The 15,188-nt window shown below is 33.0% G+C and overlaps 2 protein-coding genes across 3 annotated transcripts; both read right to left on the bottom strand.

Moving 5' to 3' along the window:
* Nucleotides 1–567: 567 nt before the first annotated feature.
* On the bottom strand, nucleotides 568–1,504 carry LOC108197781 (extensin). Its single transcript, XM_017365479.2, has one exon. The coding sequence runs from the start codon at nucleotides 1,376–1,378 to the stop codon at nucleotides 869–871; it is 510 nt and encodes a 169-aa protein (XP_017220968.1). The 5' UTR covers nucleotides 1,379–1,504; the 3' UTR covers nucleotides 568–868.
* A 5,229-nt stretch (nucleotides 1,505–6,733) lies between these two features.
* Nucleotides 6,734–13,457, bottom strand: LOC108199603 (two-component response regulator ARR2). Of its 2 annotated transcripts, none has more exons than XM_017367503.2 (6): nucleotides 13,043–13,457; nucleotides 12,233–12,385; nucleotides 11,744–12,127; nucleotides 8,738–8,814; nucleotides 7,375–8,577; nucleotides 6,734–7,273 (listed from the first exon to the last, which is right to left on the bottom strand). In XM_017367503.2, the coding sequence occupies exons 1-6, from the start codon at nucleotides 13,206–13,208 to the stop codon at nucleotides 7,199–7,201; spliced, it is 2,058 nt and encodes a 685-aa protein (XP_017222992.1). In that variant the 5' UTR covers nucleotides 13,209–13,457; the 3' UTR covers nucleotides 6,734–7,198. The 2 variants fall into 2 exon arrangements, with proteins under 2 accessions (XP_017222992.1, XP_017222993.1); XM_017367504.2 differs by having other exon boundaries at nucleotides 6,734–7,270; nucleotides 13,043–13,451.
* Nucleotides 13,458–15,188: the final 1,731 nt, after the last annotated feature.

The following is a 15,188-nucleotide window of genomic DNA, read 5'->3' as shown; positions in this document are numbered from 1 at the left end:
ATTCTCGATTTTAATCATCCATTCTCATTCCCGATTTCAATTCCCAACTATCATTCAGAATTACCTGTTAATTCTTGATCTTAATTCTGTGTAGCAGGAGTGAAAGTTCTTTTGACTGACCCAGCATATATATACATAAATGAAAACAGATACTCCCTCTGTTTTTTTTTATATGACGCTTTGACTTTTGGCACACATTTTTAAGTGCTTTGACCGGGTAGTTAAAAATATTATTTTTTAAATTTTCTTTTTCTGAATAAAAATTTTGATTATATATTATTATTCAGAAAAAGAAAATTCAAAAAATAATATTTTTAACTACCCGGTCAAAGCACTTAAAAGTGTGTGCCAAAAGTCAAAGCGTCATATAAAAAAAAACAGAGGGAGTAGTAAATTTCAGATGAAAAAGTGTGAGAGTAAATTTGACTAACAAATGTATTTTTAATAAACTTTAAAGAAAGATGATGTCAAACATTGAATTTGGCACTTTATAAAGTCCAATACAGCTGCTAAATCACATGGTGATCGAAAATCCATGAAATAAAATACTCCTACTACTCATCACCATCAAAGATAGAATCAATAATTTATTAGCATGATAGCTCCCTAGCTATCTGTAATTGACAATTACATGATCATAAAAAATTGTTTAGAATTAATTCCTGTATATATAATTAACATAAACATCATGACAAATAGCCATCAAGAAAATTTACAGATTAACAAGTTAAATGAAAAGAAGGGTCATTTCTATACTATAGAATTTGCATATCTTTCTTCAATTCTTCTCTTGTTACATATCTGCCCCTTGTAGCTCCATGCACTCATCTGATGTAAATATTTATTATAATATTTTGTAAAGATGATTTTATAGAATAAACAAGAAAATGAGGATCAAGAAAGTAGGGATTGGGAGCTTTGTAGATGAGGAAGCTGGTGGTGGGGTGTGATAATAAAAAGGAAAGTATGGTACAATAGGGTTTGGTGGTGGTGGGGTAGGGTAGAAGTTCCCGGCCGGCGGGAAGTAGTTTCCGGTGGTGGTCGGCGGCGAGTAGCCGTAATTTGGCTGAGAAGGCGGCGGAGGAGAGTAGTAGTTGTTGTTGCCGCCGGAGCTTGGTGGTGAGGGTGGCGGAGGGCAGTTGGATGATGATGGTGGGGGTTGTGTGGGGGCGGGTGGCGGCGGAGATGGGGTGGCAGGCGGCGGCGGGGAGGCGTAGACCGGAGGGTTGCATGGGTTGTCACAGGCGGCGCACATTGTGCATTCGACCTCGTACTTTGATCCTGCCCATGTGTTTGCACTCACAATTCTTGATGAAATTAGGAGTTGTAGTAGGATGAATATGTTGAGTGAGGTTCTTGAGGGGAGGATTGTTTTCATTGCAAGAATTTTGGGAGAGATTGAGAGAGAGAGAGAGAGGAGAGTTAAGTGGAGGGTGTGGTCATAGTTTTAAGGGCTATAGTATGTGTAAATGAGGTTTGTGCCAATTATATGGATACATTGATGTATGGTATGGGACTGTGGTATAATATAGTAGGACCATAAAATACTATCAGTGCCTTTACAAGTGTGAGATTATTTGTCCCTCAATATTTGCTGTACAAAAATCTTCAAGATTCCCATTGTCATCTTTGTTTATCATTCTAAATTCTTCCGGTGAATATTATACTGAAATTATTATTTTATTTAATAGAATAGACGGTATCAATGACGGAATATATTTTTTTAATATTTTACATGGAGAATATATCCAGAAAGTTGTTTAGATCGTGAGTAAGAATGAGAATCGGTAACTTCTTCTAATTCTGTTAACCACGCTCATTAATTATAAACTACATTTCTCTATGATTTTCAATTTTTTTTATTAAATTATCTTCAACTTCGCAGAACTCAACTTCTAAATACCTTTTCTTCTTTATACGATCTTGTATGTACAATTCTTTGTTGGTCATTCCTTAATTGCATAATTAAATATTTTGTTGTTCAGAAAATTGAAGTACCAAAAGTTTAGAACTCATTTACTGTTTTATTGTAAATTCCTACAGGAATACATTGACCTTATATATCTAACCGCATTGTGGGTGTTTGGCGCGGGCTCATAAGCCCGGCTTCTGAATTATAAGTTAGAAGCACTTATTTGTACCGTTTGTGTAAGAAGTCAAGAAGTACTTAAGAAAAGCTATGAATACTAGTTTTTGTCTCACGGCATCTACTTATTTCCCAAACACTTTTATCATTTATAAGCCTTAACTTGCTTCTAATTTCTACTTCACTTTTTTACTTTAAGCAATAAGCGTTTATTTCCCATTATCTTTTAAGGCATTCAGTAATGATCACTGAGCTTGACAATGAGTAACTAACTATGAAAAGAAATGTACATCTACATCAGAGCTGTTGGTGCTTGAGGGTATTACTAGATCTCGAGGATTTGAATACTAGGAGTACCATGGGATAGATCTTCCTCTTTTAATAAGAAAAGGGCAGCTCCATTTATGATTATTATGGTGATATGTGATATGTGCAACGCAAGCATTTAATTGCTACTTTGCTGGTAACAATTTTTTAACAGCTTTTCACTTGGAAGGAGCACGTAGAAATCTGAAATCAGTCTCAAACTCCTTTGACGTGCTACAGACTTTTGGGACTGTTTGGTTAAACTTAACAAAATTATTACTCCCTCGTCTCAATTTACTGGTTCCTTTTAAAAAAAATACACATATTAATAAAATAATTGGTTAAATATAATTTTATTTCATATATCATTAATTAAGTAGCCGTATAAATTTTTACCGCGATGTAACAAGTTAAGAGACGAAGAAGCTAGTGCAGGTAGTTGAGGCGTAGACCACACATCTCTTCCAGGCTGGTAATGATGTAGAGCTGTAGTATTTTCAAAGCAATTGTTCCATTTTGTACAAACACTACAACTACCCATGTTTTCTCCTCACTTTTTCATTTTTACGTTCTCTTCTTTTCCAATTTCCAACAACTTTTGTAATAAACAGCAACGAATTCAGAAGAAAAAGAAATATTTTACAGTTACTATTTACTAAATACTCCTAAGTTTTAGTACAAAGTAATATTTTAAAGTCATAATTAATTTTGAAAAGTAAAATTTTAAAATTATTTTTGATTTGTTAGCAAATAACAGTGGACGGTGAGTCGGTGACTGATTTGTACCAATCAGCCCACTCTGTTTGGATTACAATTATCGTATACATTATTACATGTTGGCATTTTTTTTTCCGCTTGTATCCTCGCTTCTAATATACTGTATACTCTCTTTATGCTATCAATCAATCAATATGCTTATATAAAGGAGAAGCGAGGGGCGTGTAGGTGGCGCCTCTCACATCGCTTCGTTCTATTTTTCTAATTTTTTGTAATTTTTGGATGAAAAATATCAAAAATTAGAACTACCTTTTTTAGTTTTGGGAATATTAGAAGCAAGTTTCAGAATCTCATTTTGTTTCAGATTATTTATGGAATATAGTAGCTTGAAAGTTTTAATCTGATTTTGTTTCAGATTATTTAATTATGGGAAAGACAGATTATTTATGGAATATAGTAGCTTGAAAATTTTAATCTGATTTTGTTCAGATTATTTAATTATGGGAAAGAGTAGCAAACAAGTCTCTCTGTACCTATAAATACCCGTATAGATTGTAGGGTTTTGATTCATCTAAACACAACCTCCTCGCTCAATACCACAAGCCTACCTGATAGTTCTCTTACTCGATTTTTAAAGGAGAAGCGAGGGGCGTGTGGGTGGCACCTCTCACATCGCTCCGTTCTATTTTTTCTAATTTTCTGAAATTTTTGGATGAAAAATATCAAAACTTAAAAATACCTTTCTCTTTCTCGATTTCTAACTCGGAAGTGAAGGCTGTAAGGTTGTTGCAAGCAAATGTCGTTATAAACCGTTATATTGGAGTCGACAAATCCAAACATGGGAAAAAAATATAGTCTTAACATGATATTGATGGTCGATATCAATAAATTAATTATTAGAGATGTATGTTTGTTGGGTATTCTTATATAATATTTGTTTTGTTCATCGGACATGTTTGTTGTTGTTGATTTTTATATTATTTACTTTGTATACATGAAAAAATTATTCATGCATTATCTGTTTGCTCCGTTCAAGCAACTTTTAAGAGAGTAGTTATATTTAAGTTAGATGTTTTTGTGCACAATCAATCCAAAAAAAATTGGAGGAAGGTGACAATGTAAGAACATGATCACTTTAAAAAAAACCAAATAAAATTAAGATTCGTCATGCTTTAAATTGTTAATTACGTGTATAAATTTATTTTCATTTTTTCACCATGAATTATATTCCAATTTTGCAATTTTATTATATATTAGTATTGGTATTACATCAAGATTTTTATAATATAAATTTATTTTATCCTACAAATATTAACTTTGAAACATTAATATACTTTTTATAGACAGTCATAAAATTATTTTATTCTACAAATATTAATATTGAATCATTAATATAATTTTTATAGGCCGCCGCAACGCGCGGTTTCTCAACTAGTCAATATGCTTATATAAGTGAGAAACGAGGGGCGTGTATGTGTCGCCTCTTAGATAGCTCCGTTTGATTTTTCTAATTTTGTGAAATTTTTGGATAGAAAATAAATAAAAATTACCTTTTTTGTTATAGATTAATTGATATGGTATATATCTTAACATAAATTAATCTGATTATGTTTCAGATTATTTATGAAATATAGTAGCTTACAATTTTTTTTAATCTCATTCTGTTTTTTTTTTTTGTTGCATATTAATTAATATGGTATATATCTTGACATAAATTAATGTGATTCTGTTTCAAATTATTTTTGAAATATAGTAGCTTACAATTTTTTAATCTGATTCTGTTTCAGATTATTTAAATATGGAAAAGAGTAGCACACAAGTCTAATTGCACATATAAATATCCCTACAGGTGGTAGGATTTTAATGTTCATATAACTAGAATATAATGTTTATCATTATTAAAACTGAGGATGGTTTCAGATTTGCATCTCAATATCTTTTTGACTTTTACGCACTTATGTTCTTTCAAGTTTACCATCTGTTTTATTGATCAATCAATGTATATTCTTTTACGCACTTATGTTCTTTCAAGCTTACTATCTGTTTTATTGATCAATCAATGTATATTGCTAGATGTCATCAATCAGTTCTGTTAAAGAGCCATATGCTTTTTACATGCAGGGCTTATGTTTTTTACATGTAGGACATGGTGTATATGTCTAAGAAGTAGTACTTGAAAATTAATGACAATGTTAGCGGAAAAAAACGTTTACTTTAAAAAAAAAACACAACTAAAATTAAGATTCGTCATGCCTTAAATCGTTAATTATATGTAGAAATTATTTTCATTTTTTCACTCATGAATTATAGTCCAATTTTGTAATTTTATATATTAATATTGGGTTGCATCGAGATGTTTGTAATATAAAATTTATTTTTTTCTACAAATGTTAATTTTGAATCATTAATATAATTTTTATAGACTGCCACACAATTATTTTATTTTACAAATACAAATTTTAAATCATTATTATAATTTTTATAGGTCGCCGCAACGCGTGACTTCTCAACTAGTTGAATTCTATATATTAGCTTGACTCTCTGAACAAAAATTTGATATTTAGATTTTTATTTAGAAAAATATTATGAAATTATATTTTATAGATATCTTAAAATGCGTGCAGATAGAAAATGTATGGAACATATTGGGAAGGATGGAGTATTTCATTTCTCTTTTTATAGTTTCAGTTATTAATTTATCTTATTAATATCATGTTAACGGTGTTCTGAAAATTTATAATTTATTAAAGAATTAGCAATTAACTTTTATCGAATGCAATCCAATTTGACTAAAACCGTCAAATTTATCAAAAAAAATTACGATAATCCGATAAATCAATCAATTTCAATTATCAATTATTAGTCCCCGGCAGAAGAAAAGTGCGAATATTGTAGTACTTCTACTAGTTATTATTAAAGCAAGCATTATTGATAAACTATTTTACATTACATGTGTGATGTATGTAAGTTGGGATGCAGATTAATGCACAAAGCCAGATTAAGAGCTGCTTCTTAATGGAGTCATCACTCATCACTCATTAGCCGTGTCCGCACTACTATAGTTTATAGTAGTATTGTCATAAACAATAGTAGAGGGCTTAATGATTAATTCATTTGATGCAAGTTTCTATCCATAAATACCAGTGATTGTTTTCTATTTATATTAAGAAGAAATCGTGTAATGAAGGAGATTCCTATTGGTACAGATGGTACTTCGAACTTGGAACTAGCATGAAGAAATTAACGATACTTCTTTATCTTTTGAGTGTTCCGCCGGATCGGTCGCTCAAGATCTTTGGTCTCTACCCGGACCCGATGAAAGAAATGGGATCACTTCTTATGGCCTCGTTGATTCTGATCTAGTTCATGGCATAACTGATTGGTTAATCCTATTGATTCTCTAAACTAAAGTTCGAAAATTTGATCCTGTCAAGTAATAAATTAATACTCTGCTGTCTCAAATCTGATCGGAATTGAATAGCCCAAAATGATAGGTTAATCTTCTGTCATCTCAAATTTAATCACGATTGGATAACCAGATGAGGAGTTAGTAAGGTCTACAAGTCTAAATCATCAAAAACAGTTCAAACATAAAGGCCTTAACATAAACAGTTCAAGCAAATATGGAACAATACAAAGAATCATGTCCTGTGAATAGAATAAATTTCTGTACATTAAGATCAAGTTCTTGAAGATAAAAAAACTAAATTGAAATTGTGTTATTACAGTTAGAGAGATTCTTCCAGTTTGCAAACACCCACAGATTTATCAAGAAACATGTCAAAGATTTGCATCCGCAGCAACCCCTAAAATATGCTTGTTCTTAGTTCATCCTACCTATCGTTGTAAAAAAATTGCATGAGAAAGTGCATCACCATCAGCTGAATGTCATCTTTTAAGTAACTCAACTTTTACATCTACTGTTCTATGAACTTTGAAATACACAAGCTGAACAAGTTATCAAATCAGTTAATGGAGTGAAATCAACCTCCCCTATTTGATGCAAAGCAGAAGTTTATTCAGCTGCAATGCACCCATATACACCACCAGAAACTGCATATCATCCGCATAGCAGGAGCTGAAGTAAAACTAGACAGGAAGGTTATCCAAGGGATACCCATCGAAGTCAAAATCATTTTCAACTGTTACGATCCCTTCTTGCTGCTACATAGGAGCAAATTAGAGATCAGCACAAGACGGAACTTTTAATCAAGAAATACGTAGAAGTTCTAAAACTTTGAACGAGGAAGGACAGAAAAGCTTACATGCTTTAGAAGTGCAGACATGAGGTCTTCTTGATCATATTGGTCAGGCAGTAAATTATTATAGAAATTTCCTTCAAGCAGTTCAGCCTTGACTCTTGGTGAAGTGTCAGTAAAATAAGCATTAAGCTGCTGACCAGTGTTTGGCATATTCCTGTGTCCATTCTCTTCCACTCCCGAGAAGATTCCCTTGCCAAAAGATGAGCTACTGCTGTGGCCACTGGAAGGATAACCTTGTTGCAGTAAAACAGATGGCAAAACAGAAGAATTCCTGCTCTGCTCAATTGCATCTCTAGATGAAAAGCTTTGTTGAACTAGGGCTGCTTGTGAAACATCAAGGTTTCCTCGCATATTTGCATGTTGTAATGTGTCGAAGGCCAATCCAGAATTCTGTATGGTCCAATCTTGAGATTTGCGCTGCTGCTGCCCACTATATACATCATAATTTGAACCCCCTTGAGATCCTTTTATCTCGATAGGTGCCTCTTCTCGGGGTATCACTTTGGAAGCCAGAGATGAAATTCCAGAATTGCCCCCAAGAGGAAAGCTATTCCTCATCAGATCATTAGAGTGGTGTGTTGAGATTCCTGCCACTGGAGAGGTTTGAGAGACTTGATGATTGTATACTGGCCGTGTCAAAACTCTACTTGTCCCATTTGAAACAACATTTGAAACAACAGGCTGCCCGATGGATGGTGGAAGTCTTGAAACATAACTACCACTAATGTCATTTTGTATTTGAGATCTTGACTGTGGTTGAGCCATCTGCATCATCAGAGAACTACCTTGGGTTCCATGAGAGCCGACTTGCATATTAATTCCAAATGAATTGGCAGCTTGATGAAAATTGGCAAGTTGCTTTGGCTCCATATTTGTTGGGATACCATGGAGGAAATTCACCTGCTTACTATTGCTCAGGTGTTGTTGTTGCCCTTCTCCAAAGCGTAACTTTGGAGTTTCAAAACTAAAAAGGTTTCTTTGATCTAGAGGTGATACAACTGATTTCGACGAAGACCTGCCAAACGCTGCTGCTTGAAGTGCTGCAAGATTTTGTGCTGGGAGTTGACCACTTGCAGCATATGCTTGAAGTTCTAGATCATTGAACGAAGATATCGATCCATAAGTTGCTTCTGGGTTCCCCATGAAAGAGCCATTGAGTGCATTCTGGTGCTGGCCGCTTAATCTTCTAAGATATAGGCGATATTTCTGCAAAGAGTTACTGCTGTGATGAGGACTTTCCAAAGGAGATCAAGGAAAAAGTTCGCGAATGGATAGATTATAAAGAACAAATTAAGAGATGCTACATTGCTTCATCAAATTTAAAGAGCTCTCGTGAAAATATCCTCCAAAGATCAAAGAAAATTACCTGAAGGTGACTGGCTACATTTTCTCTAGTGAGTCCAGGAACATTCATCAACTCTAGAATTTTCTTTGGAACAGCCTCTGTAATTACATAAGTCAATATATAAGGAAACAAACAAATCAATATTGTATCATTGAACACCAAAACACATCTTGCAAAAGAGGCCCGTATTGTCCTCTGAAGTCCGAATTGTGAAATTTTAATTTTAAATATACACACAAGTCCTGATAATTTACTTCGAAAGCTCCTAAGAGGCATAAGTATAGGCAACATGATAAGTAATGTAATTTAAAACCTACAAGAGACTTGCCACACGAACCTGTGCTTTATAGTTACTCAATATAGAAGCATTTCATAACTTACACAGTTACATAATCTGTTATAATAGAGACCCGTCATTATACAAAGAAAAGGAATGTAGGACACTAAGTAGATTTAGAGGGAAGATCTACTAAAATATATGTGTATAAGGATACTCTATTAAAACTAACACAAAACTCGCTTCTGTTCTGCAAAAATTAATGAGAAGAACAAGACTGAAAGCTATTACTCCCACTTATAGAGTTTATCAGTAGGCAACTACTCTGGACTACTCCTGAGCAGGATAGGTTCAAATCTCAAAAAAGGAAAAAGAAATCCCACGTATGTGTAATATTACAATAATAGTAAATAGTTAAGCAATGGCATTATTATAGTCTCTTTTTTTTTGCTAAGCGGAAATCGCATTATTATCCCATGAAGATATCAAAATACTGTGACAGATTAAATTCATTGAATAAATTGGTGGATTAGGTTCCTTAATGAGTCTATTACCAATTTTATGTTTTCTGTTCCAATCCAATTACTGATCACAAAATTCAGTTTCCAAACTACTTTTACATAAAAATGCTCACTCAACCTAAAACAACACATCACAACTGGAAAATATATAAGAAAGTGCAAATTATGTCATTATCATTCTGAATATGCATACATGCTTCATTTAACTTGAAAGAAAATGGCTGCTATATAGATCACAATCACATATATGTCTGCAGAACTCAATTAAAAAACTAAGGAAATGATTTTTTAAAGAAAAGATCATATTGATGATAATCATTTTACTTTTGTTCTTCCCGTACTTGCATCCAAATCCATTCATAGCAACACTAAATATATGTCGTGTATGATTTCACATTATTTGCCTCAAGACCCGAATTTAAACCTAGTATGGTTCTTCATTAATATTATAAAAGCTAAATACTCTACAATTCAATATAAGGTTTCAAAAAATTAAAGTAAGAAATAAGTTGGGGAAAAGTAAAAAACAATCATATAATACTATGTATCTCGATTCTTGCCTCTCAAAATGCCGTCACCCCTAAATTTCGTCACCCACTCACCGGGCTACAATTGCACATACCCTTAGAGCATCCCCACCCAACACCAATATAATATATTTGGTGTAATTTTTACACCATTCTAGATTTTTTCAAAATTTCAAGTACCCTTATGTTTGTTAACAAAACATATTTATTAGATGTGTGTCCCATTTATACCCTATTATGTCCCAACAAAACAAATACTTTTGACAAGTTTAGAGGGAATATATCTTGTTACACAAAAGATTACTTTTGGTGTAATATTTATAGTGTAGGTGGGCTCCAGTAGATTTTGTGAGTGATGTAATTTGTACACCAAATGTTGTAATGGGTTAGAGATGGTCTCATAATCATTTAGCTAAATAGTCAACCCCTAACTTTCAGCTCATAAAGATATCATAAACTCGGACCACCCATAATTAGATAATTTTACTTCAAGATCTCTTGTTTTTTATATTTATTTGGGCTCGAATGGGTTTAGTTGACTTAATTTATGTAGCAATAGTTGGTTTGTTCACTGGATGCTATCACTATCAAGTTCTCAAATTTGATAGGAATGATAATATATAACATGAGAACTAGACAACTCGCAAAGATGAAAAGGTTGCCCTTGGAAATTGCAAGAGGGCTTTCCTTTCATGGATCAAAAAACTAGTGTGACAGGAAGTAGATCGTGGCTGGACTTCTACAAATGGTTTTCTTCTACCACTAAAATATATGGATGTCAATATAAAATTAAAAAAACTTCTTGTTGATTCCTGTTCGTCAGTTTGCATGATTTCATCTGCCAATTACCTACATAAATGGTGTCTCTTGGTCCTCAATAATTTGGATAATGTACCAAATGACTTGCTTGAAGATATTAAGCATCTCAGTTCAATTTTCTGACTAAAGTTAGAAAAAGGGACCAACAGAAAATGAGTAGAAGTCAATTTCCCTGGGAGCTTTCTGACTTAGATAGCAAGGAAGAAAATGACTAGGATAAAGTTAGTAAATTTTTACCTCCATCTCTGCTTCCGAGTCTAAAAGAGAAGTAAAGCAAATGTAAAGGAAGTAAAACTACCTTCACTTTGACTCTAACAATGAATTGAATCGGTGTAAAGTTAATGAAAAACTCTTGGAATAATTTTGTAATGCCAAGTTAGTATTCCTCTTAACAATCTTTTACATGTCCAATCAATATCCCCTGTACTTCCTACCTTGGTAACTAAAACTCTTAGGACTCGACATATTTACTTCCTTTACTTCCCACTGTTTCCTTTCCGGGAGAAAATATTGATAAATGGAAAACCAGAAAAAGATAAGATATAAAGAAATGAGAAAGGTCTAACTGACATTCTTCAAGATTTATATCAAATTGGATATATAATAATACCTGAACATATTAAAACTTATGTTTTTTTTTTTGCCTCGTAACTTGACTTCAAGTTTAATCATCTAGTCGTGCTCATGAAAACAAACTAATAAGCCCTCATAATTTTGTTTATATGTTAAAGAACTCTAGAGAATTCTTTAAAACCACGCCGACCGGCTATAGGAACTTGTTTAAAAATTAAATAATATTGGCATACAGCTATAACCAATACATATTATTCATATTTGGCAAACCATAAAAGAAATATCAGAACAGCAAAAAAAAAGTTCTTACTGTCAATTCCAAGTTGATTCGCGGCTGCTACAAACTGTTGGTGAAGCTCAACTGACCAGACAACCCGTGGTTTCTTTAATGACGATGTGTCATCATCTCTATCGTCTGCATCTTCTTCTTCATCCTTCCTTCTCTTTGAGTTTCTCCAACTGCCTTCATTTGCAGAAGACAAGTAATCAGCATCGTCAGGTGTCTGTTGCTGTAGCTTCCCATCTTCCACACTGCCGGATTGCTCAATGTCCTTCCACACATGTTTCTTTCTGCGTACTACATGCTGCCATATGTTCTTCAATGCTTCAAGACGAACTGGTTTGATCAGGTAATCACAGGCACCATGAGTTACACCTTTCATTACTACGTTCTTGCTATCGTCCGCAGACATCACTGTTTGAATAATTATACGTATTGATTAGACCAATTGAACGAATACCATCTATTTTGTACATTAGATTACTACAAAATCCCGGAGAAAGGTAATATGCTGCTTACTGATAACAGGGAGGTCCATCTCCAGTCCAATGTGCTCAAGAAGCTTAAACCCATCCATGTCAGGCATGTGAACATCACTTAAAACAATATCATATCCATTTCTGTTCTCCCTTAGTAGGTTTAATGCAATCTCAGCTCGATTGCATTTTGTCGCTGAAACCCCAGAAAGCAATAAAATCAATAACCAATGACCACATAAATAACTGGATGCCATTGACTTTTCAAAACAAGGATAAATGTGTATCAATAAATGCCAGTTGATTTGTGTATAAAGTTTCCATTCCTAGCAAGGGCTGGGGAGTACTTTTTATACAAAAAACACAGTCAAAGACCAAAACTTACAAAGTTCGGATATCATCAAACACACACACATATAACCCAGAGAGAGAACTAGCTACATACGCCAATCCATATGTAATAGATCTCAGTTCTTGCACAAACAGATACCGGAATAAACTTCGTATCCAGTATCTAAGTTGGCGCAAAATCATACTCCATAGACTTAAACCATCAATTTAACACCCAAATCTCAATAATTTGCTAGTCACTTGCCTAACCTAGACTACTAATCTCTTAAGAAAAACATTAATAACAACAAATAAAGCCCAAAATTGGTAATTAAACTATATCCAATTCACTACAAGAGGACCAAACACTAAATATCAAATAAAACTTTGACCTTTACCAACCCAAACAACCAAACCAAGAAAATCCCAAACTAATCCAACTCCAAATCACCCAAACCTTAAAAGCAACACATGCATACTCACACACAACCCAACATAAATACATACATATGTGTCTTTATACCTTCATAGTGACAAGTCCTGAGCATTTTCTCCAAGATCATGAGACAAGTTGGATCATCATCCACCACAAGGACCCGAAGACCCGCAGGAAACTGTTGGGTCGACCCATGAGAGCTTGAACTTGGCATAGACCCAGATTTAGCTACTTGAACACCACCCAGTTTCATCTTCTCCCCAACTCAACAACACATCTCTAAACCTCAATTAAACCAAACCCCAGCTCAAGAAAACACAAACCAAGAAATACCCAGAATCTGTTTTGACTAGAAAGAGCTAGACAGCATCAAATCATGTAAAAAAAGATGTCTTGTAAATGGGTTTTTTTTATGTGGGTGTGTAAGATCGAAGACAGGGTTGTGTAAGTGAAGGAGTTGAATTTAGTTTGATATATCTGAAATGAAGTTGTTGATATATTTGTGTTGAAAATGTAAGTGTTATTAGTTTAATGTAAGAAGGTGGGACCAGTGGGTCTTCCCATTGAGTATGGATCCAGCTCACTTGCGAGCTCCACAATCTTCACGCCAGCTCAAATCGTATTCTGTAACATATTCACACTACAATTTATTGCAAATGTTTGTGAATATGCTTCCTCAATTCTTCAATATATGATATTTGGTTTTTTTCAGGTGTTTTAATTGATATTTACAATTATAATATAATATATTTATATTTTGAAAATGTATTTTTAAAGATATTTTTATTAAATATACAATAAAATCATTTTGAAGTGAGAATAAGAAATTCAACATCCTCTTGAAAAGGCAGAAAGAATATATGTCATGATCAGTATTTTGAAACTCAGTCGATTAAACTGGTAATCAGTAATCGGATGGATTTTGACATGATCAGCAAAAATTAGGTAAAAATCGGTTAATGTAATAATCGGTGAAAATGAATTTTAGTCAGTGATATTAAAGATATTCTCAGACCATCTGCAATCATTAGAAACTCTTAGCTAAAAAAACAATTGGCATATCAAAAATAAAAATATTTCAACCTCTTGGAAAAATCACACTACGATCATACTCATCATTTGTCTATAATTTTAACCAATCTCCTATGAATGGACAGACCTGTAAGAAATTCGTATGACGCATCATTTATTGTGGTATTGAACTGATATATTATATTTTAATAATTTAAAACAATAATAACAAACATTTTTAGATTATAATCAACCAATATAATTAATACCATCGAATCACGATATTTTACAAATTTAGCAAATTTTACGTAACACCTCACCGGTCCAATTTAGTCACGATTATAGCCAACCCATTAGTGATGGTTGGAGTTTATTAATTTTTGCATGTCAACTCACTTTTTAGCTAAAAGTTTTTCACGAGAAAGTTGTTTTTAAGAACATCTCCAACGAGATTGACTAAATTGATGGATAAATTGGATCAGTAGAACATTATGTAAAAACTGTTCAACATGTAAAGTGCTTCAATGGTATTCACTATATTGATTGCTCATAATTTAAAAATAGCATGTCACTAATATTTTGGATTGGTATAAATAAAATATATTATACTTCAATATGATAACAAATAATATATATTCTTACAGATCTATTATTTATTACATGCTTGTAAAGGTTCGATAAATATAATGATTCATAAGTATTTGGCAATAATTATAGGCAAAAAGATGGTGTATTAAAATATGATATTTTCATGAAATTATTTAAATTTTTTATTTATAATATGTCAATTTACGTATAGCAAAAAAGTTTTTATAGTTGGAATTGCTCCAACAAGAGTTCTATCTATGATTGAAGATAGTACAGTACTCCCTCCGTCTCTAAATACTTTTCTCATTTATCTTTATCACGTTTGTCAATACACACTTTTGATCATAAATATTTTTTGATTTTATATTAGTATTAAATATAAACGTACTATAATGCTGAAATAAACTAGGGCATGCAAAACATATTACACTGGTTTTAATAAATTTAAAGTGGGCGAGAAACTGAGAATCGATGTCATAAAAGCTCATGCATATGACGCGGAGGGTATGCTTTTTCGATTTCAAGTTCGAATCTATTAAGTATTTGCTGCCAAGCCACACTTCAAACTACAAAATTATATATGAACAAATTAAACTCTGATTCGATTATTATATTAATATTTTATTGATTTTTC

The sequence above is a fragment of the Daucus carota genome, chromosome 8 (genome assembly GCF_001625215.2).
Source record: "Daucus carota subsp. sativus chromosome 8, DH1 v3.0, whole genome shotgun sequence".
NCBI lineage: Eukaryota > Viridiplantae > Streptophyta > Magnoliopsida > Apiales > Apiaceae > Daucus > Daucus carota.
The sequence above is the reverse complement of the archived record's forward strand: the minus strand, read 5'-3'. Positions and strand labels throughout refer to the sequence as shown.

Excerpts from the sequence above, each read along its gene's own strand:
- LOC108197781 (XM_017365479.2), bottom strand. The coding sequence starts at position 1,378 with ATGAAAACAATCCTCCCCTCAAGAACCTCACTCAACATATTCATCCTA.
- LOC108199603 (XM_017367503.2), bottom strand. The coding sequence starts at position 13,208 with ATGAAACTGGGTGGTGTTCAAGTAGCTAAATCTGGGTCTATGCCAAGT. Across the intron at positions 12,386-13,042 it reads CAGGACTTGTCACTATGAAG|CGACAAAATGCAATCGAGCT; the intron begins GTATAAAGACAC and ends CTGGGGTTTCAG. Across the intron at positions 7,274-7,374 it reads TGTCTGCACTTCTAAAGCAT|CAGCAAGAAGGGATCGTAAC; the intron begins GTAAGCTTTTCT and ends GCTCCTATGTAG.